Source organism: Salmo salar, chromosome 21 (assembly GCF_965601325.2).
Source record: "Salmo salar chromosome 21, fSalSal1, whole genome shotgun sequence".
Lineage (NCBI taxonomy): Eukaryota > Metazoa > Chordata > Actinopteri > Salmoniformes > Salmonidae > Salmo > Salmo salar.
The window spans coordinates 45,040,731-45,066,272 of NC_138311.1; the positions used below are offsets into that span (position 1 = coordinate 45,040,731).

The 25,542-nt window shown below is 42.0% G+C and overlaps 1 protein-coding gene across 2 annotated transcripts in view; it reads left to right on the forward strand.

Annotated features, from left to right (window-relative positions):
- Positions 1-202: 202 nt before the first annotated feature.
- The window catches only part of LOC106582389 (NEDD8-conjugating enzyme UBE2F), an 88,022-nt gene continuing 62,682 nt past the window's right edge, over positions 203-25,542 (forward strand). Inside the window, exons 1-4 of one of the 2 annotated variants that reach the window (XM_014165456.3) lie at positions 203-440; positions 5,223-5,359; positions 11,916-11,945; positions 13,332-13,397. In XM_014165456.3, the coding sequence (XP_014020931.1) occupies positions 5,242-5,359; positions 11,916-11,945; positions 13,332-13,397 (214 nt within the window). In that variant the 5' untranslated portion in view covers positions 203-440; positions 5,223-5,241. The remainder of the gene's footprint in view (positions 441-5,222; positions 5,360-11,915; positions 11,946-13,331; positions 13,398-25,542) is intronic. The other variant, XM_045704817.2, reaches the window with a different exon arrangement.

Here is a 25,542-nt window from a genome sequence, read left to right on the forward strand (position 1 = left end):
TATATTAATTCTTATCCAGTCCATTGGCCTGTGCAAGTGAGACAAAGCAATAAACATGCTGGTATCTTTCCAACATTGAATCAAAAACAAGAAAATATTTTAATGAGTAATTTCAGCATCTTGCTACGAAATAATGTGTTGCTTATTTTGCTAAACTGCTTTGACTATTTTATTTGCTTTGTCCTACGGAACAAATGTTCTCATTTGATATTTGCTCGGACAACAATAACGAACGGAACAATCCCTGCAATTCTGTTTATGATACCGGGAGCGAAGTTGTTACAGCTGATAGTCAGCTTGTTTACATTTCATTATATATTTGTAAGGTTATTTGGCGATCGAAGTTCAGTTTTCAATCTGTTGTTGCAGTTGCAGCCAGAGCCTTGCTTCCGAGTGTCGTTGATTATGGTGTAGACGGAGCCCTTTCTCTGAGACAGCAGGTAAAGCACAACACCGGGCAAAAATGAGCTAACATGCTAGCCAAGTGACAATTCATTCGATATTTATTTATAAATGTCTTTGATAGAAACGTGTTAACCTTTTGATGTATTTGTATTAATTTATCCAGTTGTCATCCCATTCTAACCTTGCAACTAAAAGTTTGTGAATATTTCTGTAACGTCGGCTAGTTAGTTAGCTGGTAGCTAACTTTCTTCTTACCTAGCTAGGTAACGGTAGTTAGCAATCACCATAACCAAATATCTCATTGTTCTATCTGTGATTGTGGCATAACTAGCCTGCTATGTGGTTGAGCTGTCGCTATCTAGCTAACTTATTTGATAGAATATATCACGCTTAACAGCTGGTTAACTAGATTGCTGTACTGATTAGTTAGCTAATTATTCATATGTCTAGGTACTTAGCTAGTTAACTATTCAGCTTAAAATGTTAGTTAGCTTGCTATGTCATTGCTTTTGTAGTTTACTAACTAGCTATACAAAAACAATGTGTAGCTAACTAGGTAAAACATGTTCCCACACTGATGTCACATAGGTAGTTAACCTCATATCTTTATCCCAACTAGTTACTCTTAGCTTTAAGTATTTTCTAGATATGAACTATCTAATCAGATTTTTGGGGGGGGTTGCTATCTGTTGCAAGTCTCCCCTTCGTGCTGGCCACACCCTAGGTACGTCGTAACTGAACTTCACTCATTTTATTTGTAATTGAAGTGGGAAATGACAAGGATGTCTTAAGCAGCATAATCCTGGCAGTGCTTAACAAATCGGTTTGCCGAACTTCCTGCATTGGTGCAATGCAGCTCTGCCCTTTGACTGGGAAATACGACGTTGAATTCCATGGAATTCTATGTCTGGCAGAAATTAGCGGTTGAATCAGGAAAGTTTCCTCTCACGACCCCTACAAGCCAGAATGTTGACTAGAATACATTATTAACCTACTTTACCGGTTGTCCGTGTGGTTGGTCCATTTGGCGGTAGGAATGTGAGACAATATTGGAAAGTATTATAATTCTATTCAAAGCGCTGGCAGTGCATTCAGACATATATCACCTGAAGCATACACATCAGTTAAAAATACATGCACGAGACGCATGCATACTTGCTGAGCTCGTCCAAGTGTTTACATGGTTCTGCGAATGCTTCAGATGAAAGCACTGCCAGTCCTTTGAAAAGTGTATTTAATTATACTTTCATGTGGACATATTGTCTCACATTCCTTTTATTCAACATTCTGGCTTGTAGAGGTCGTGGAAGGAAACTTTCCTGATTCAAAAGATAATTTCTGCCCGACATTGAATTTTATCGAATTCTATGTCGGGTTTCAGGCAATGGCATCATGTGCTGTGGGGAAATGAACAACCTGCCAATCCAAGCTGTTGAATTATTTACGTTGTCAGTCTGTAAACATGGCTAGGTCAATCGGCTTCTTCTAAGTAAGGCCTGAATGCATGCCGGTTCTGTGCAGGCTGAGCATGCCCTGTATTCCTGGCTGGCAGGCAGGCAGGCAAGCAGTGTCAACTGAAACAGGTGTGGGTCGGACTGGGCACACATTTCATGGAAACATTGATATCTGATACCCAGGCAACCCTCTCTCACACACACTTCTCTGAACACAAGCCCTCACTCCACATTTTCCCTCACAGACAGCCTAGGGCGGCAAGATTTTGGGGTTGATATTCTGGTTTAGGTGCAGCCATCCCATGCCTGGGCTTTGTTCCTATTACTTTCAGAACAAGGAAGATGATTTGATGGATCAATACAACATTATCACAGTCTGGCATCAATTTGGCCTACTTGTGAACTTCAAGAGCCGGCTTGACTGCAGTCCTCACTGTTATTATTGCAGTATGAATGCATGCAGAGTGGCAGCCACATTCCATTCCTTTGTATGAAACTGAGTAGGCTACTCAGTCAGTGATTCTTCAAGCCAAGCTGAACTATTTGAATTATTCTGGCTGGGAAGGTAGCTGTTCTAGCCACTAGCCAGCTATGACAGCCTAGCCACTAGCCAGCTATGGCAGCCTAGCCACTAGCCAGCTATGGAAGCCTAGCCACTAGACAGCTATGGCAGCCTAGCCACTAGCCAGCTATGGCAGCCTAGCCACTAGCCAGCTATGGCAGCCTAGCCACTAGCCAGCTATGGCAGCCTAGCCACTAGCCAGCTATGGCAGCCTAGCCACTAGCCAGCTATGACAGCCTAGCCACTAGCCAGCTATGGCAGCCTAGCCACTAGCCAGCTATGGCAGCCTAGCCACTAGCCAGCTATGGCAGCCTAGCCACTAGCCAGCTATGGCAGCCTAGCCACTAGCCAGCTATGGCAGCCTAGCCACTAGCCAGCTATGGCAGCCTAGCCACTAGCCAGCTATGGCAGCCTAGCCACTAGCCAGCTATGGCAGCCTAGCCACTAGCCAGCTATGACAGCCTAGCCACTAGCCAGCTATGACAGCCTAGCCACTAGCCAGCTATGACAGCCTAGCCACTAGCCAGCTATGGCAGCCTAGCCACTAGCCAGCTATGGCAGCCTAGCCACTAGCCAGCTATGGCAGCCTAGCCACTAGCCAGCTATGGCAGCCTAGCCACTAGCCAGCTATGGCAGCCTAGCCACTAGCCAGCTATGGCAGCCTAGCCACTAGCCAGCTATGACAGCCTAGCCACTAGCCAGCTATGACAGCCTAGCCACTAGCCAGCTATGACAGCCTAGCCACTAGCCAGCTATGGCAGCCTAGCCACTAGCCAGCTATGGCAGCCTAGCCACTAGCCAGCTATGGCAGCCTAGCCACTAGCCAGCTATGGCAGCCTAGCCACTAGCCAGCTATGGCAGCCTAGCCACTAGCCAGCTATGGCAGCCTAGCCACTAGCCAGCTATGGCAGCCTAGCCACTAGCCAGCTATGGCAGCCTAGCCACTAGCCAGCTATGGCAGCCTAGCCACTAGCCAGCTATGGCAGCCTAGCCTCCTCAAACTCAACTCTGGACTTCGAAGCCAGACATTCCTCTGCATTTCTACATTGTTCCCCACTAATCAAGGACTGCTTTAGACCTTGGAAACCAGGTGTGTGCAATTAATTATTAGGTAGAACAGAAAACCAGTAGGCTCTGGACCTCGCAGGGTAGGAGTTGAGTACCCCAGGCCTAGCCACTAGCCAGCTATGACGGCCACTTGCAGCTCACAGCTGAACTCAGAGAATAACCTCATCGGAGTGACCACATCGCACAGCCAGTCTCACAGCGGGTGAATGACTCGTACAGAAGGCTAGTCTGACTGAACTACTGTGTATTGTTTTGCTTTTGCTCCTCTCCTGGCAGTTTGTCCTTTGCCGCCAAGCTGGCCCTAGATTGTGTTGTGTTGACTGAAGAACTGGAGTTGAAACCTGCATGGTGCCAACCATCTGCTCATGTTCAGACTAAGCTGACCACTGGGAACACTTAGTAAACAAGCTGATTAAAGGAAAAACTGTCTAAAGACTGCCTACAGCACTGTGCATGATCTCTCTCAATGTCAGCCTAATTTGAATTAGAACACCTAATCAGTGTCAGCCTAATTGGAATTAGAACACCTAATCACCGCCAGCAACTTTATTATTTCCCGTTAATTAGCCTGGCTGTAATTAGTCTACTCATCCTGATCAAAGGTGTGAACAGCTGGGAAGTGAATACCTCTCCCCCTTACAGTTTTAAGCATTCGTGTCATGGTATTTGTCTGTGTGGGACAAACTTGTATTAGGCTAGGACAAGCTCTATTCTGGGTCCATTAGGGCTGACTTGTAAAATGGTTACTGTTGGGACTTTTTCTGAAAACAACACCACCTGGCCTCTATGCCTATCCCCCAGCCTGGGCCCTGCCCAAGCCACTGGAACATTGCTTATACCTAGCCTATCCAACTGCACACCTAAAGGGAATGCCAGGGGGAATAGGCTAGCGAGAATTGGTTGGTTGGTCTCTCACCTGTGGTGGTAGACTAGAATGTAGCCTAGGCAAGTGATTGAGGAGAACAGAGAGGTTCGTTCAGCCCATTAAAACACAGAGGCTTTGTTTTAAAGTAATGTTTTAATTAAGTCTGACTTAAATGACTAAACACTATAAAACTGTCTAAAAACTATATTTAGGTAACTAATTATGCACTGAAGAAAGGTAACTAGAAGAATAAGTTGGTTTTGTAGTCAAGCATGACCGTCTAAACATTCTTGCTGCCAAATGTCAAGATAAGTGATTTTGGATTCATTCCATTAGTTGTGCCACTGTGCCAGTCTATCAAACATGTTTCACATGGCATGTAATTCCCATTGACAGCGAAGGTTCCAGGTCATGAAGGAGTTACCAGGTCATGTGGCTGAGGAGCCATTGTTGTTATTAGCAACTTCGGTGCTGCAGTGACTTTTGGGATAATGAGGCGGGTCCCGGGGTGCTGGAAGACTGGTGTCCTAATTCCACTGAGTCAGCAGGGGACAAAAGGGTATCTAATGGGGTACTTGTCACTAACACATTCAGCCACACTCTGGTGGCCAAAGTGGTTGTTGAGTGGCAGTATTCCTGTACGTATTCTGGCAGGACTTTACTTTGTCTAATGAACTTGTGAACCTCAAACAAGTGTATTCAGGGATTTGAGTGCTTAGTTATTTCCTTTAAAAAAATTTTTTTTGGAACATTGGGTGTGTCTATATAGCCTACTGCTATTATTAATTGGTCATGTTGTATTATAATATTCACTACATGTATCACAGTCACTGATCAGCTGCTCTGTCATGTCATTGTGTGTTTTCAGGAGAGAGCGCGGGGCAGCCATGCTGACGTTGGCCAGTAAGCTGAAGAGGGACGAGGGGGTGAAGACTGGCCGGCCCCCTGGGGGCCCCTCCGACTCCTCTCACAGGGTCTCTATCAGGGACCGACTGCTCATCAAAGGTACAATACACACAACGTCCTCTACATGTATATATGGATCTCCTCCAGTAAGTCTTTTCACACTAGCATACAGATGGACCTTGCTGTGCTTCTTTGAAATGCCAGTTTTTCCTCTATATTAATTTAGCAGAGTTGAGTCACTGCTGCTAAATTGTCACTGCCATGCACAAAAAATATATATAGATTTTGTTTTGGTATGTTAAAACGTTTTCAATATAAACTTGAATGACTAAAACCAGATATGTAGAATAATATAATGGAGCTATATATTTTTTTTAAATAAGATCATCTTTGAGAACTAAGAATCACCCAAATAAAAACTAGACAGTCGGGCGAATAATTTTATTTTTTAAATGTCATGGTGTAGATTTTGTTAGAATGTTTGAGTCACTCGATAGCATAAGAACACGGCATAAGTCATGGCAAAATGTGTAGACTACAAAATATTATACAGTAAAAGGATGTCCAATATCTCTTTATTTTAGTTAGAGAAGTTGGTAACAGTTATAAAAGTTGGTAACACTTTACTTGACACCCAGTGTTATGACACAGTCATAACCATGTCACAACAGCTGACATAACATGTCATAACACTGTCGTGTCCATATATATTATAGGGCTGACCCCATTTAGTTGACTGGTCGATTGTTTGGTCGCTAGGCTGTTGGTCGACCAAGATTTCTTTAGTCGAGTGGTAGCAAAATAAAGAAGTAATAATAATCATGGTTTACAAGACACCTGTCTGATTCGCGCCTGTCTGATTGGACTGATCCATTGTGGAGGCCGTGGGGATGGCACAGTCCATCAGTCTAAGACATTTGCTACTGAAATTGTATATGGTTATATTATGTAAGAGCAACACCAATAAAAATAATATTATTTTATAACAAATGTGCTTTCTTCCGTGTTGGATACCAGGCGCTGTTGAATTGGCACCTTTGCTTAGACCATGTGGCTATATGCATAATAGCAAAGTTAACCAACATATTGGTGTTGAGAACAATGCGGCGGAGGCAGCAGCAGCGTTTAGGAGATGAGAAAACAGCCTTGCCTTAATTTTGAAAGAAAGGTAAGGAGAGAGGAAACCCCGACTTAATTAGGTTTTTAACTGTTAAATGTGCCTGACTTTAGAAATCACATAATATATAATTCATCCCAAAGGTGTTCGATCATATATATATATATATATTTATTTATTATTATTATATATTTATTTATTATTATTATATATTTATTTATTATTATTATATATTTATTTATTATTATTATATATTTATTTATTATTATTATATATATTTATTATTATATATATATATTTATTATTATTATTATATATTTATTATTATTTATATATATATATATATATATATATATATATATATATATATATATATATATATATATATATATATATATATATATATATATATTTATATTTATTATTATTATATATATATATATATATATATATATATATATATATATATATATATATATATATATATATATAATGCATCCATATTAATGCCCATTCCAAAATCATGGGCATTAATATGGAGTTAGTCCCTCCTTTGCTGCTATAACAGCCTCCACTCTTCCGGTAAGGCTTTCCACTAGCTCTTGGAACATTGATGTGGGGACGTGCTTCCATTCAGCCACAAGAGTATTAGTGAGGTCGGGCACTGATTTTGGGCGGTTAGGCCTGGCTCGCAGTCGGCGTTCCAATTCATCCCAAAGGTGTTCGATGGGTTCAAGTTCTTCCACACCGATCTTGACAAACTATTTCTGTATGGACCTCGCTTTGTGCACGGGGGGGGGGGGGGGGGGGGGTGTTGTCATGCTGAAACAGGAAATTGCCTTCCCCAAACTGTTGCCACAAAGTTGGAAGCCCTCCTTACCTTCTTTTTCTTGATCTCAAGTGTTTTCCACAACTAGTCAAATTTATTCCACACATCTGACTTCCCTTTACCTCCCAAGTAACCAGTAAACATTCCCCTGTTTCAAGTTTATTTGTCACATCCTCTTTATCGATTTTGCTTTCACGTGTCCTGTTTTTTAGAGTTTATTACAAATGTATTGATGTGTTTATGATATGCCATAGGTCACGTCCATGCGTGCATACATGTGTCACGTAAAGATAGCAAGGGTTGAGGGAATAGGGAATGTTTTTCCTAAACAAATGAGGGATTTCGGTAACAACTTTTCAGTCAGAAATGGCTGTAATTTTGTTACAGCTTCAGCAACACAGACATCGCAATAAACACTGTTGATGTTCTGTGGTGGTCGCTGCAGCGGGTGCTAGTCACACAGTCACTAGCTGTCTTTTATTTTTTTACACAGCGCAGCAAGTCTGAGCCAGGCCCGGCACAATCAAATCAATTAACCCTCATCAGTTAACCCTCTAGTCATTGTCTTCATTATTTCATCAAACAGTTCGCTTAAAGCATCAGACAAGCTCAGTGCATATAGTTGATTTGATTGAAACACATAGGACGTGTATATATTCGGAAAAATACATGGTTTAAAATTTTGACCAATCTAAATTTTTACCACACTTGTGATAACATATATTGCAATATTTTATGGCTGGTTATGACATCTACATGGCACAACGCCTCTCCCCTATTTGACCTACAGTACCGGTAAAACGTTTTGACACACATACTCATTCCAGGATTTTCTGTATTTTTACAATTTTTTACATTGTAGAATAATAGTGAAAACATCAACACTATGAAATAACACATGGAATCATGTAGTAACCAAAAAGTGTGGGGGAAAAAATGAAATATATTTCATATTTGAGATTCTTCAAAGTTGACACCCTTTGCTTTGATGACAGCTTTGCACACTCTTGGCATTCTCTCAACCAGCTTCACCTGGAATGCTTTTCCAACAGCCTTGAAGGAGTTCCCAATAATGCTGAGCACTTGTTGGCTGCTTTTCCTTCACTCTGCGGTCCAACTCATCCCAAATGTGTTATTTCATAGTTTTGATGTCTTCACTATTATTCTACAATGTAGAAAATAGTGAAAATAAAGAAAACCCCTTGAATGACTAGGTGTGTCCAAACTTTTGACTGGTACAGTAGATTTTGTGTGTATGTCTTGATATATAGGCTATATGTACCGTTTTAAAATGTATGTAGTTCTGTCCTTGAGCTGTTATTGTCTGTTAATGCATTGTCATGTTTTGTGTGGATCCCAGCAAGAGTAGCTTCTGCTTTTGCAACAGTAAATGGGGATCCTAATAAAAATACCAAAAATAAGAGTCTCAACCCACATTTATTGAATTCTTTTTTTTCTCTGCCAAGAAATGTCCTTTTAGTTTGAAAGCTTTTTTTGTTAAATCCTTTAGTTGATGTAATTAATTCTTTAGTCATGTTTTTTTCTCTTCATATTTTAAATAACTTGTAGGAAATACACTTTATGACTCTGCCATGAAGCATTATGACCATACTGTTTCACTTCAGACATGCCCTTATATCAGTCACCAGTCAAATTAGGGCGTCTTGCCCTGCTCCTGAAATCATCCCAGTCATCAGCAACAGAGCGTTGGGGTAGGTGCGTGTCTGATATCAATGTGTGTGCAATTACAAGGATAATTTAACATGGTCAATAAATAAATGTATACAAATAGTGTTGACATATAGGCTATTGTGTAATGGAATGCTTTGCCTTGTGTGGTGGTTTTGGACACTCTTATGTAGGTGTCATAAAATAACACGAGACATATGAAAGGAGCTACAGTAGTACGCAGCTAAACTAAGGCTGGAGGTCAGTGTAGCTCTGTAGACATTCCAGGCTGGGTGATATTGGGGATAGAGGGAATATAGGCAGTCTGGCTTCACTGTCTGTCTGGGTTGTCTAATCTGCCTTTGGTTTTAGTATTCATGCAGCGGCCCATGGAACTGTCTGTCGGGGTGGGTTTTGTCTCCCTCGTCCTCTCCTACGTTCCAGCTCAGATATCGCTCTCTTTTTGTCTCTCTTCCTGCCTCACTTTATCCCCTGATCTCAATCTTCTTGCCCCTGAATGAGGGCTTCCAGGGCCTTAAGCAGTATTTCTCTTCTCATGAATTTCAAAGGTTCCATCTTTCCGTGTTTGTCTTTTTTTCATACTCTTTCCATACTGTCTTTTTTTCATACTCTTTCCATACTGTCTTTCTTTACATTTGATCACTATTGTCCTGTTGCTCACTCTTTATAGTCTTTCCATCCCCTTAATCTTCCTCCCTAGACCGCTTTCCTCTCCTTTTCTTTACATGCTCCCATTTTCTCTGTCAAGCTCTGTAGTTCCTGTTTTTTTTAAAATATCATTCAGATTCAAAGTCTAAAGCCTATCTTATGCAAATTAGATGGATGTCTTCCTGTTCACAATCACATTGGATGTTCTCTCCCCAGTCTCTGCCCCATGTTTCCTCCAAGTATTGTTTTTTATTTTAGATCAATGGCATTTGTAATTTTTTTTTCATTTCCTGGGTAGTTCAGGTCAAATAAAGTTATTTCTGTCATTTGACTTGGCTGTTATGTTACGTCTTTTAGCCTGCAGAGCCAGAGTCAGTCCTCCAGAGGAACACTAGGAGAGGTCATATTCTGCCCACTTCCTCTTTAGTGTTTCTTTAATAGCTAGCTAGAGTCAAACATCTATTTTGGTGCTCATCTGTCCAGTGAAGTGATTGAGGAGGTGGGCTTGAACATTAGCAAGACCGGAATGTTGTTCTGAGGTAGCATCATCATCAGCTCTAGACTCCTTTATGGATTCAGATGTATCTTTCCTCTCTTCCACCACCTCCCCCTGTCCTTGTCCGTCTCTATTACTGCCATATTCACTGTTTATTGTCCTACCACTGTTCCATAATGTGGTAGAACAATCATCCTCTTTTAAAGCTAAAATATGTAACTTTTTGGGTGAGCGACCTTACAAAATTCACATAGAAATATGAAGATCTGTCATTCTCATTGAAAGCAATTCTAAGAAGTGTGCTATGTGGACTATTTCTATGTTTAATTTTTGAGTCATTTTACTTTTGGTTTTGTACACCAGCATGAAACTGCTGAAAATACAATACTGTTGGTTATAGACAATATATTTTAAAGCGGTTTAGAGGGTACAATGTTTCTCTACACTATACTTGCTTGTTTTGTGTCATACTGAAATTAGGCAAACTATTACAATTTTAGCAGCCAGGAAATGGTGGAACGATTTATGCATATTGCAACTTTAATCATCCACCCGAACATCTACTGAAGGCAGTTTCCCCGCAAAATACACAGTCAGATGCTCCCTATTCTCTGAGATCTGAGCAAGGGAACATGCCGCACAGTGTGGAGCTTAAACTACACCAGACTAGTCATTGTATAATCCATGTAAAGTTTTCACTTTCCAATCTCAATTTTCTCATGATATATTGTTTGCACAGCACTGTATCAAAACCTCATTTACTGTAGCCAGAGCACCGGCAGGGATTGTAAGGAAAGAGGAACACAGTGTGTAACCCCTTCTCTCCCTACAGGACTCCGTAGTGTTACTGTTACTATACAGTCATACACTGGACTGTCTGGAGGGGGTAACAATATAGCATTCTCAAGCTCGGTGTGTGTGTGTGTGTGTGTGTGTGTGTGTGTGTGTGTGTGTGTGTGTGTGTGTGTGTGTGTGTGTGTGTGTGTGTGTGTGTGTGTGTGTGTGTTTTTTTAATTATGGATCCCCATTAGCTACTGCCAAGGCAACAGCTACTCTTCCTGGGGTCCAGCAAAATTAAAGCAGTTATACATTTTAAAAACATTACAATACATTCACAACAGATTTCACAACATATAAAGTATGTGCCCTTAGGCCTCTACTACCACATATCTACAACACACAATCCAGATGTCTATAGTGCATGTGTATGCATGTGTCTGTTTGTGTTGCTTCACAGTCCCCACTGTTCCATAAGGTGTATTTTTATTTTTTGATCTTTAAAAAAAAAAAAAATTTCCCAGTTACTTGATGTGGAATAGTGTTCCATGTATTCATGGCTCTATATAGTACTGTGCGCCTCCCATAGTCTGTTCTGCACTTGGACTGTGAAGAGAGTGCTTGTGTGCTTGCAATGCAAACCCTTCCTCCTGCTGAGTTAGGTCTGCTCCACTTGATTCTGTCTGTAGACAACCTGACTTGTTTACCAGGTACAAATGATTTGCTGAATCGTCTGCAAGTCTGGTCTATCCGTCATATTGTCTTTTTTTTGTTTGAGTTATTTGCACCCTGATTTATGAGATGCACAATTACACTGTGTAGCTACAGTTTCATAACATTTGTTTTAGTGACACATTCAACCTATGAATGACGAGGTAAATGTTTTGCAGGGTTATTTTGGGCATCTCCTCTAGTTAGTTTGTAGCATCCAAACAACAAAGGTCTGAGAGAGACAGGAGAGACCGGGAAGGGAGTGTGGGAGATGATGTGTTGTTCCTTTAGGATTTGGTGCGCACCACTGACTGCTCTTTCCTAGCTACCAACGCAAGCAGGATGCGTTCTTAGTTTGTCTCTCCCCCCTCCTTCTCTCTCATTGCAGAAGTTGCAGAACTTGAAGCCAACCTCCCTAGTAAGTATACACCCTTTAACACTATGCAGTGTAACATTATACAATAGCTGATTTAGTGTTTTTAATGTTCTGATGGCTCATTGGTCTCACTGTGTGTTAGAGGGAGAGATGTTCTGACAGGTGTAGACAGCAGTGGCTGGCTCAGCTGTAGTGTAGTGCGCCAGTCTGAACACCAGGGGGTGATTCAGAGCCTCTGGCAGATGTTACTGCTTACTTCCACAGCCAGATATAGTACCCCATTGAGTTGCACCCCCCCTTTTGCCCTCAGAACAGCCTCACTTTGTAGGAGTGTGGACTCTACAAGGTGTCTAAAGCATTCCACAGGGATACTGGCCCATGTTGATTCCAATGTCTCCCACAGTTGTCATGTTGGCTGGATGTCCTTTTTTATTTTTTATTTATTTATTTGACCTTTATTTAACTAGGCAAGTCAGTTAAGAACAAATTCTTATTTTCAATGACGGCCTAGGAACAGTGGGTTTAACTGCCTTGTTCAGGGGCAGAGCGACAGATTTTTACCTTGTCAGCTCAGTGATTCAATCTTGCAACCTTTCGGTTACTAGTCCAACGCTCAAACCACTAGGCTACCTGCCGCCCTGGTGGTGGACCATTCTTGATACACATGGGAAACTGTTGAGCGTGAAAAATCCAGCAGCGTTGCAGTTCTTGACACAAACCGGGGCACCTGTCACCTACAACCATACCCTGCTCAAAGGCACTTAAATATTTTGTCTTGCACATTCACCCTCTGAATGGCACACACATAATTCATGTCTCAAGGCTTAAAAATCCTTATTTAGCCTGTCTCCTTCCCTTCATCTACACGGATTTGAATTGGATTTAACAAGTGACATCAATAAGACATCATACCTTTCACCTGGATTTACCTGGTCAGTGTATGTCATGGAAAGAGCAGGTGTTCATAATGTTTTGTACACTGTATATTAGCATAACGCAAATGAGATAAGCTGGGCCTAGATGTTTAATGCACACATGGATTCACATAGATTAAGATAACTATCTACATTTCCCAGCGAAGATAAATGCAACTGTAATCGTTGGCTAGTAACAACTGAGATATTAAAGCAATAAGGCTCCTCAGGGGTTTGTGGTATATGGCCAATATACTGCGGCTAAGGGCTGTTCTCGATACAGCCATTAGCCGTGGTACGTTGGCCATATACCACAAACCCCGAGGTGCCTTATTGCTATTAGAAACTGGTTACCAAGGTAATTAGAGCAGTACAAATAAATGTTTTGTCATACCCATGCTATATGGTCTGAAATACTACTGCTTTCAGCCAATCAGCATTCAGGGCTCAAACTACCCAGTTTATAAATGCCCTTATCGCTCTCTCTTCTCCCACTTCCTCCTCCTTATCCCAGGTACGTGTAAAGCCAGCTTCCCTGATGAGAACAAGCTACACCACTTTCAGCTGGCTGTCTCTCCAGGTAAGACCAGCCACCCTTCATCTCACTAATATCCAACCTGTGTGTGTGGAGACCCACATAAAATAACAAACCTATAACAAAAGTGTGCAGTTAGCTAGTTACTGTGATAGTTATGATATGGTGGCAGTTTGGAAGCTGTTTATAATCCCTTTAGTCTTCGGAAATAGGTACTTAAGTCAAATCAAATGGTATTAGTCACATGCACCGAATCAGCCAAGACCTCAGAAAAAAATATTGTAGACCTCCACAAGTCTGGTTCATCCTTGGGAGCAATTTCCAAACGCCTGAAGGTACCACGTTCATCTGTACAAACAATAGTACGCAAGTATAAACACCATGGGACCACGCAGCTGTCATACCGCTCAGGAAGTAGACGCGTTCTGTCTTCTAGAGATGAACATACTTTGGTGCGGAAAGTGCAAATCAATCCCAGAACATCAGCAAAGGACCTTGTGAAGATGCTGGAGGAAACAGGTACAAAAGTATCTATATCCACAGTAAACGAGTCCTATATCGACATAACCTGTAATGCCGCTCAGCAAGGAAGAAGCCACTGCTCCAAAACTGCCATAAAAAAGCCAGACTACGGTTTGAAACTGCACATTGGGACAAATATTGTACTTTTTGGAGAAATGTCCTCTGGTCTGATGAAACAAAAATAGAACAGTTTGGCCATAATGACCATCGTTATGTTTGGAGGAGAAAGGGGGAGGCTTGCAAGCCGAAGAACACCATCCCAACTGTGAAGCACATGGGTGGCAGCATCATGTTGTGGGGGTGCTTTGCTGCAGGAGGGACTGGTGTACTTCACAAAATAGATGGCATCATGAGGATGGAAAAGTATGTGGATATATTGAAGCAACATCTCAAGACATCAGTCAGGAAGTTAAAGCTTGGTTGCAAATGGGTCTTCCAAATGGACAATGACCCCAAGCATACCTCAAGTTGTGGCAAAATGGCTTAAGGACAGCAAAGTCAAGGTATTGCATTTACATTTTAGTCATTTAGCAGACGCTCTTATCCAGAGCGACTTACATTTCATACATTTTCATACATTTTATACATTTTTTCTCCGTACTGGTCACACGTGGGAATCAAACCCACAACCCTGGCGTTGCAAACACCATGCTCTACCAACTGAGCCACAGTTGGTAGAGCATTGTAGTGGCCATCACAACTCCCTCACCTCAGTCCTATTAAAAATGTGTGGGCAGAACTGAAAAAGCGTATGCGAGCAAGGAGGCCTACAAACCTGACTCGGTTACACCAGCTCTGTCAGGAGGAATGGGTCAAAATTCACCCAACTTATTGTGGAAGCTTTGGAAGGTTACCTGAGACGTTTGACCCAAGTTAAACAATTTAAAGGCAATGCTACCAAATACTAATTGAGTGTATGTAAACTTCTGACCCACTGGGAATGTGATGAAAGAAATAAAAGCTGAAATAAATAATTCTCTACTATTATTCTGACATTTTACTTAAAATAAAGTTGTGATCCTAACTGACCTAAAACAGGGAATTTTTACTAGGATTAAATGTCAGGAATTGTGAAAAACTGCGTTTAAATGTATTTGGCTAAGGTGTATGTAAACTTCTGACTTCAACTGTAGATGAGGATGCAGGATCACTTCTGTCCTGCTCTGGTCTAAGTGGCTGTTTTCTGTATTTAAGTGCGGACTGGCTCCAGTAGTCAGGCATCCATCATTATTCCCCATGCAGGTCCTGTCTGCTTGCTCAGCATTGTGTTCTTACTTCTCTGCCTACCTGTCCTGTATCCTGTAGACTGAATACGTACTGATACTGGAGCAGCCTGCTGGAATTATTCATGCCTTAGGAGACCTTCTAACTCTGTGTGTGTGTTTGGTTTTACTATCCTTGTGGGGAACAGAAGTCCTCACAAGGATTGTAAAACAAGGAAATTCGGACAAGTGGGGGTTAAGGAAAAAGGCTTTTTTAGGCTTGGGGGTTAAAATTAGGGGTTAGGGGTTAAGGGTTAGGATTAAGGGGAAATAGGGAAAATAGTATTTTGAATGGGAATCAATTATTTGGTCCCCACAACAAATGTTAATCAAAGTGTGTGTGTGTGTGTGTGTGTGTGTGGCAGGCATCAGGTCTCCTTTCTTCCCTTAGAAATGTTTTACCTACATTCCTCACCACATATGCTGAATGTCTTTCTCAGACTGACCTACCTTATTTTGTCCAAAGAAAGCTTTCACCATTTTCTAATATCTCTGTGTTAGCAGGGCTGCTCCATTTAAGAACTTGCCCTTGCATGGCGACTCATTTCACCCACTGAACCATCTTAGAATCAAGCTCCTCAATATCTTGCCTTGGCTGGAACATCGAGGTGCCTCAACACTCCCTATTTCAGGGGTGGAGTAACAATTATCCTCATGCTGTACTTTCGTTTGACAAGCCCCAAATTGTTCCTGTGCTGGCAGGCCAGCACGCATTGGGTTCTGGGAGGTGTTAGGTAGATCCCATTCTTAATATTTTCAACCTAACTGTTATAGGCCAATTTCGATTTTGCCCTGTTTAATAAAAAATATAAATATTTTTTTAAATTTCACCTTTATTTAACCTTTTAGGGACAGACGTTCCGCTAGCGGAACGCCTCACCAATATCCAATGGTAGAGCGTGGCGCGAAATACAAATACCTCAAAAATGCTATAACTTCAATTTCTCAAACATATGACTATTTTTCACCATTTTAAAGACAAGACTCGTTAATCTAACCACATTGTCCGATTTCAAAAAGGCTTTACAGCGAAAGCAAAAGGAGAGTACCCTGCCAAAAATAATCACACAGCCATTTTCAAAGCAAGCATATATGTCACAAAAACCAAAACCACAGTTAATTGCAGCACTAACCTTTGATCTTCATCAGATGACACTCCTAGGACATTATGTTATACAATACATGCATGTTTTGTTCAATCAAGTTCATATTTATATAAAAAACCAGCTTTTTACTTTGGCATGTGATGTTCAGAACTAGCATACCCACCGCAAACTTCCGGTGAATTTACTAAATTACTCATGATAAACATTCACAAAAAACATAATTATTTTAAGAATTATAGATACAGAACTCCTTTATGCAATCGCGGTGTCAGATTTTAAAATAGCTTTTCGGCGAAAGCACATTTTACAATATTCTGAGTAGATAGCTCGGCCATCACAGGCTAGCTAATTTGACACCCACCAAGTTTGGTGCCCACTAAACTCAGAATTACTATAACAAAAATTGGATTACCTTTGCTGTTCTTCGTCAGAATGCACTCCCAGGACTTCTACTTCAACAACAACATGTTGTTTTGGTTCCAAATAATCCATAGTTATATTGAAATAGCTCCGTTTTGTTCGTGCGTTGAGGTCACTATCCGAATGGTGACGCGCGAGCGCATTTCGTGACAAAAAATGTCAAAATATTCCATTACCGTATTTCGAAGCATGTCAAACGCTGTTTAAAATCAATTTTTATGCTCTTTTTCTTGTAAAATAGCGATAATATTCCAACCGGGCAACGTTGTATTCATTCAAAGGCTGAAAGAAAAAAATTGAGTAGTCTCGTGGACGCGCATCTCCAGTGTCACTGTTCCCAGCCAGACCACTAACAAATACTCCTGCTGTTCTTAGCCCAGAGACTGCAGACACCCCATTACACTTTCTGCCGCCTTCTGAGAGCCAATGGAAGACTTAGAAAATGTCACGTTACAGCACAGATGCTGTATTTTCGATAGAGATGCTATAGAAGGACAATAAATTGTGAGACAGGGCACTTACTGTATGGAATCTTAGGTTTTGGCCTGCCATATGAGTTCTGTTATACTCAGACACCATTAAAACCAAACAGTTTTAGAAACTTTAGAGTGTTTTCTATCCAAATCTACTAATTATATGCATATTCTAGTTTCTGGGCAGGAGTAGTAACCAGATTAAATTGGGTACGTTTTTTATCTGGCCGCGAAAATACTGCCCCCTATCCCAAACAGGTTTATTTAACCAGGTAGGCTAGTTGAGAACAAGTTCTCATTTGCAACTGCGACCTGGCCAACATAAAGCATAGCAATTCGACACATACAACAACACAGAGTTACACATGGAATAAACAAAACATACAGTCAATAATACAGTAGAACAAAAGAAAACAAAAAGTCTATATACAGTGAGTGCAAATGAGGTAAGTTAAGGCAATAAATAGGCCATGGTGGCAAAGTAATTACAATAGAGCAATTAAACACTGGAATGGTAGATGTGCAGAAGATGAATGTGCAAGTAGAGATACTGGGGTGCAAAGGAGCAACATAAATAAATACAGTATGGGGATGAGGTAGGTAGATAGATGGGCTGTTTTATAGATGGGCTATGTACATGTGCAGTGATCTGTGAGCTGCTCTGACAGCTGGTGCTTAAAGCTAGTGAGGGAGGTATGAGTTTCCAGCTTCAGAGATTTTTGCAGTTCGTTGTTTGGGTACTGACTTGGATAGTAATACAGAACTCTGCAGGCTATCTTTGCGGTAGAGTGCAACACCGCCCCCTTTGGCAGTTCTATCTTGGCGGAAAATGTTATAGTTAGCAATGGAGATTTCAGGGTTTTTGGTGGTTTTCCTAAGCCAGGATTCAGAGACGGCTAAGACATCCGGGTTGGCAGAATGTGCTAAAGCAGTGAATAAAGCAAATTTAGGGAGTAGGCTTCTAATGTTAACATGCATGAAACCAAGGCTTTTACGGTTACAGAAGTCAACAAATGAGAGCACCTGGGGAGTGGGAGTGGCGCTAGGCACTGCAGGACCTGGATTAACCTCCACATCACCATGGGAACAGAGGAGAAGTAGGATAAGGGTACGCTAAAGGCTATACGAACTGGCCGTCTAGCACGTTCGGAACAGAGAGTAAAAGGAGCAGGTTTCTAGGCACGGTAGCATAGATTCAAGGCATAGTGTACAGATAAAGGTAAGGTAGGATTTGAGTACATTGGAGGTTAACCAAGGCATTGAGTAATGATGAGCGAGATATAGTCTCTAGAGACGTTTAAACCAGGTGATGTCATCGCATATGTAGGAGGTGGAACGACATGGTTGGTTAAGGCATATTGAGCAGGGCTAGAGGCTCTACAGTGGAATAAGACAGTAATCACTAACCAGGACAGTAATGGACGAGGCATATTGATATTAGAGAGAGGCATGTGTAGCCAAGTGAACATATGGGTCCAGTGAGGGGTTGGGCTGACAGTTAGCAGGCCGATGCTAACAGTTAGTAGGCCAGGGCTAAACAAGCTAGCAGTTAGCAGACCGGGGCTGGCAAACTAGCAGTTAGCAGACCGGGTTAGCAAGCAAGCAGTTGGCAGACCGGGGCTTGCAGTTAGCATACTGGGGCAGTCAAGTTAGCAGTTAGCAGACCGGGGCAGGCAAGCTAGCATTTAGCAGACCGGGGCAGGCAAGCTAGCAGTTAGCAGACCGGGGCAGGCAAGCTAGCAGTTAGCAGACCGGGGCAGGCAAGCTAGCAGTTAGCAGACCGGGGCTAGCAAGTTAGTCTTTGGGGGACGTCGCGATGGGGGGTAAGTCTGTTTTTGCCTCATCGTGTGGTGACGTCGATAGACCAGTCGTGGAATTAGTAGGGTTCCAAGTCGCTCTAGGTAGCTAGTAGGCCGCGGTTAGCAGAATGGGCCTTCAGAGGCCTGAGGGGCCTGTTGGAATCCTCGGGCAGATTATGTCGGTATTCCAGTCGTAGAGGTTCGGCGGGGTTCCGTGCCCCGTACCGGCAGTAGAAGGGGTCCGGATATTGTAGCCCAGGAGTGGGCTTCGGTGGTAGCACAGGAGCCCTGGCCGGGCTAGCTTCAGCCTAATTGGTGCTTGCTCCGGGATGGAAACGCTAGCCAGGATTAGTCACCCAGGATTGCGGTTAGCTAGTTGCGAAGATGAAAATGTTCAGAGTTTGCGGTAGGAATCTGGGGATATGGGGGGGGACAAAATCTAAAGTGTTCTAACAACTTGTCTATAATCAACTGACTGGCTTTCTTGATGTCTATAGTTTTTTTCTCTGGTATGCAATCTGGTTTCCGCTCAGGTTATGGATGTGTCATTGCAACCTTAAAGGTCCTCAGTGATGTCACCATTGCCCTTGATTCTAAGTAATGTTGTGCTGTTATTTTTATTTACTAGGCCAAAGCTTTTGATACGGTAGACCATTCTGTTCTTGTGGAGTATTGGTGTCTTTGGCCTGCTTTGCAAACTACCGCTCTCAAAGAGTGCAGTGTATAAATTCAGAACATCTGCTGTCTCAGCCACTGCCTGTCACCAAGGGAGTAGCCCAAGGCTCGATCCTAGGCCCCACGCTCTTCTCAATTCACATCAACAACATGGCTCAGGCAGTAGGAAACTCTCTCATCCATTTTATATGCAGATGATAGTCTTATACTCAGCTGGCCCCTACCCGGATTTTGTGTCAGCGTGCACTGCACCCGGCCCGCCACAGGAGTTGCTAGGGCACGATGGGACAAGGACAACCCGGCCGGCCAAACCCTCCCCTAACCCGGACGACGATTGGACAATTGTGCGCCGCCTCCAACCAGGATCTGTAGTGACGCAGCCTTAGACTGCTGCACCACTCGGGAGGCTCCCATTTGACATATGATCTTTTTAAACCAAAAAATAAGGCCTACATCGTTTCATTAACAATATACAGTCGTGGCCAAAAGTTTTGAGAATGACAAATATTCATTTTCACAAAGTCTGCTGCCTCAGTTTGTATGATGGCAATTTGCATATACTCCAGAATACTATGAAGAGTGATCAGATGAATTGCAATTAATTGCAAAGTCCCTCTTTGCCATGTAAATGAACTGAATCCCCCAAAAACATTTGCTGCATTTCAGCCCTGCCACAAAAGGACCAGCTGACATCATGTCAGTGATTCTCTCGTTAACACAGGTGTGAGTGTTGACGAGGACAAGGCTGGAGATCACTCTGTCATGCTGATTGAGTTCGAATAACAGACTGGAAGCTTCAAAAGGAGGGTGGTGCTTGGAATCATTGTTCTTCCTCTGTCAACCATGGTTACTTGCAAGGAAACACGTGCCGTCATCATTGCTTTGCACAAAAAGGGCTTCACAGGCAAGGATATTGCTGCCAGTAAGATTGCACTTAAATCAACCATTTATTGGATCATCAAGAACTTCAAGTAGAGTGGTTCAGTTGTTGTGGAGAAGGCTTCAGGGCGCGCAAGAAAGTCCAGCAAGCGCTGTTTAACACTTTTTTTTGGTTACTACATGATTCCATATGTGTTATTTTATAGTTTGTCTTTACTATTATTCTACAATGTAGAAAACAGTAAAAATAAAGAAAAACCATGGAATGAGTAGGTGTGTCCAAACTATTGACTGGTAATGTACAGTCGTGGCGAAAAGTATCGAGAATGACACAAATATGAATTTTCACAAAGTTTGCTTAAGTGTCTTTAGATATTTTTGTCAGATGTTATTGAAATTCCAAGAAAAGTGGGCACGTTATGCATTTAGAGACGTGGTGTATTAGTTAAGGAGACGCCTCTTCTCACTCTCTTTCTGTACTGCTGTCAGCCAGTCAGTCTTTTAAAAGGAGACCTTTTTATTTGCTATGCTGTCAGTCGGTTCTGTGTGTGTGTGTGTGCCCACCGCCAAGACTCTAAGCCCTCTTTAACTCTGAATTAAGTGTATTCTCTTCTCTTTGGCATCCCGAGTGGTGCAGCGGTCTAAAAGCACTGCATCTCAGTACTAGAGGCGTCACTACAGACCCTGGTTCGATCCCGGGCGGTGTCACAACTGGCTGTGATCAGGAGTCCCATTTGGCCCAGCGTCGTCCGGGCTAGGGAAGGGTTTGGCCGGGGTAGGCCGTCATTGTAAAATAGGAATGACTTGCCTAGTTAAATAAAGGTAAAATATATATATATTTTTAAATAAACACCTTATAGCCTGCTATTGTATTACATCATTAAAGTCATGGCACCTCTGCTCTGGAGTCGACCTCTAATGACCAGTAGAGGAGCAGAGAGGTGAGTGTCCATCTGGTAGTCTCAGCCGCTGAATTATTAAAGGACACACGGAGAGAGAGGGTTAACTAGTTCGCCACAGTACAGCTGTCCCACACACACAGTCCCTACTGTGTTTCTCTTCTCAGAAACTAGGCCTGTATTCCAGATTTCAACATGAGTCATTCATTGATCAATCATTTTTCTATCCTTAGCTATAATGATCATCTTCATCAGCTTAATGTAAGCAATAATGATCATGATCTTTCCCACCCTCGTCCTCCATCCTCTAACACTGTAGCTGTCTTTTACTCTTCCCTCGGGCCGTGGATGGCTGGATGACATGAAGTCTTCCCCATCTTTTCTGTGAGTTTCTGTCAGTCACTCAGGAAGACGCAGGCAGGCTGTAGTCGCTGGACTAGAAACTGCAGTTTGAAGGCTGTTTATAGTGATAAAACTGCAGGGAAGCAGCCGTAGTGATATGTAGCCTTCTCGCACTGGGAAGGGGAATGCTTGGGAACTTAGAAATGCACTGGTATGAATATGAGATGGTGCAAAATCAGGGGTTAACACTGCCATTATTTTGTTGAATGTTTATTTAGCAGGCCAAACAAGCATTTATTTTCAGCGTTGACCTGCACACTGAGGGACTTTAACTGGAAACAAACTTTATACAAACTCTGTAAACTAAATAGAAAAGCTTTTTGAGCAGACAGGCCTCTTTTTTTAATAAAAAAAAAGTTTAACCTAACAGAAAACACACCACAGAAGACTAAAGCATGTCTGTGGTCCAACAGAGAAATGTCCTGTCCTGCTGTAAATAAAGGCAGTACTTGAGCTAGCTAACATTGGCACCATTCACAAGGGTTTCCAAGGTTGTCGTCATCACAATGACCATGGCCCTACTTACAACCCTGTCTGTCTGTGTGTCTACAGAATGACCCCTACTCACCGGTCAACCCCTATCCTCTACTCTCAGCAAAACATAGTGGGACCACACACTGTTCTCGGGGCCCTACTCACCCCATTTTGCCTGCGTTTTACAGCACTATGTCTCAGGATCTCCCTTTAGAACTAGAACACCGACAGCTTGGGTTCACTTGGTACTTTAGTTCTGGGTTATTTGTGGCCATTATGAGTGGAAAACTTTCCCTGGTTGGATATGGAGCCATTAGCAGAGAACAGCAAGGCTTGTTTACTAAGGAGAGTAGCTTTAAACAATTGGAACAACATGCTGGGAATGCCTGGACTGAATTGGCCCAGTCCAGTTTGGGTTTGTGAAATGTGACCATGGTGAAGTTGAGCTCTGGGTGTTCATAATGTATCAGAGTAGGAGCTCTAGGATCGAATTACAATGAATCAGTCAGCTCAGGTATTGAGGAATGTAGAGAGGGAGGAGTTATCTGTAGATAAGGAAATGTTATTTTAATGATGTCTTAACAGGGAGGGAAATGATAGGCTGGCTGTCTGAATGTTTTCTGGACTTCAGTCAGTTCAGAATCCACAGTCTCAGTGGAGGGAGGCTGTGAAACAAGTTGTTGATGCATTTGATTTAGGCCTATTGACTGGCATTTCGCCTTGTAGCAAAGACCACAGGAGAGAGAGGACGAGAGCCAACTTTCACAAATTAGATTTTCAAACATGGAGCTCATGCCAGATTTTCTCTACTACCTACTGCTGTCCACATTGTGACCTGAGTATCTATTTCTGTAATGAGAAACCGCGAAGCCAAAGAGCTGCAAGACAAACTCTCTGCATGGTCCAAAACAACAACATGTCCTTTGAAGTAAACCGGCATGTTTAAGGAGATAAATTATTCGCATTGACTGTTTAGTAACACCTGTTCATCTATAGATGCCACCTCCATGCTGAATGAACTCGCTACTGTATAGTTGCAACAAAAAGTTTACATTTTTAAAAGCACATTTAGGCTACACAACCTGTTACTCAATAGATTTCACTATCTGCTTTGTAATGATATTAAACTATTTATCATTGCAATTGTCACGAACTTCTTCATCATCCGATGATATAGCGAAATCGTCGTCTGAAAGTGTGGACCAATACGCAGTAGAGTTGGTGTTCATTTTCTTAATTTATTAAAGAACGTTGAACACGAGAAAACAAGAAAACAATAAGCACGACAAATGACAGTTTTGCAGGCTCACAAAAACACGCAATGCAAAAACAATCTCCCACAAATCCCAAACACAAACACACCCTAATATATGGGACTCTCAATCAAAGGCAAAGAGAAAACACCTGCCTTCAATTGAGAGTCCCAACCCCAATTAATCAACCATAGAAACACAGACTACCTAGACTAGACATAGAATTACCTAAACATAGATCATAAACCAAAAACCCGGAAATACTAAATCAAACGCCCTATTTCCAAAACACCACCCTGAACCACATAAAACAAATACCCTCTGCCACGTCCTGACCAAACTACAATACCAATTAACCCTTATACTGGCCAGGACGTGACAGCAATATTGTATGTTTTGGAGATCTAGTAGCCGTTTCAGTACAGTTTCTCACCACCTGTGGCTGTGTAGATAGTTCCTCCCAGAATGATCATTCAGTAGTCCACAAGAAAATGACTTATTTACTAAGTATCAGTCATTTCCTCTCTGCTGCAATATCTTGTGTGTTAGCCTGTTTTTAATCCGGAAGTATATACAGTGCATTCACAAAGTATTCAGACCCCTTGACTTTTTCCACATTTTGTTACGTTACAGCCTTATTCCACTGAATGATTGCCCTGGATAGTTAACAAAGTCTTGTCCCTGGCCTGACCCCTAATGGAAAAGACTGATACAGATTGATAAGCCTGGTGCTCACCGTTACTAATTCATCCTCTTTTACGGTTAACCATTAATAGTGCTGAGTGGTTAGTGATTTTTGAGGTTTTTTTGGTTTGATAATATTTTTTTAAGTAATCATGTTTTTTTGTGTTTTTTGTAAAAAAAAAAAAAATACATTTAAATGCGTTATGTGGGTTGAATGCTGTAACACAGAATAAAACAATTAAGTCATGATGGTAGTGACCACTTATTACTGCTTATCACTTATTAACCATTTATTCACATTCCTTTACTTTAGGCAAGACCAACTTTATCAGGAGTTATTGTGAGTCTATTGCAATGTGTTTACACAGCGGGAAATGCATAAGTATTTTTTATTTTCTATGATCTGCTTGTCAGAAATGACGGATACAAACTTGAAACCACTGATCATGACGATGGGGTGAAACTCCTAGACAACAGTTGTTATTGTCCATTCCATATTGTTCATTTTACTTTGACCTGTCCTGTTTTTAGGATATGTTTGTTATGTTTTTTTTTGTTGTTGATTGAGCGCCATTTAGGTTAGGCTATTTGATCGGGAAAAGTGTCCGTCTCATTACATTGTATCTCCAGCCTGTAGGCTACAGAGAAGGCCACATACTCTTTCTACCATATGCTACATCTGCTACATGATTTATATTCGATTTTAAAAAATTGTCTGAGAGACGCAGCAGTCTAGGTTATTGGTTAGAACTTAATACAATGGCAACCGATCCCTAGCGGACCAACACAATATGACACGTGTTACACAAGATGGGGATTTAAAGAGAGAGAGAGAAAGTGCAAGAGAGAAAAGCACACTTGGATACATTTGTAAACTGCCGCTCTTATGGGTCAGAATGACAATGAATGTATTTACGTGTTGAAGGTCTCCGTTGGGTATCTCTTCGTGGGCCGAGTTCCGCTTAGTGGGATAGGTTTGGCCGACGCCCTGTTCTTTCGATGGCCGCATCTCCTTCGTTATCGGGTGTAAGTCTCTGATTGTCCACGCGATGGCCTTTCTCTTGGTTGTCTGTTTCCTTGCACTCATTTTGTGAGAGTGGTCTTCTTAGGAGGCTAATCAGTCGTGTCGACGCTCCCAGCTTGGGTCGGAGGGCCGTGTAGACGACGGCCCTCCCAGCTTGGGTCGGAGGGCCGTTGTGTTTCGGGGTCACGACTAGTGGTAGACCTCGGCTACAGCGCGCGGTCAACTTAGTCTGGTATGTAAATTCTTAACTCACATGTTTTATACCCCAGGGTAGAAAGGGCGTTCCCGTCTTTATGACACGCTCTCTGGGGTGTTGCT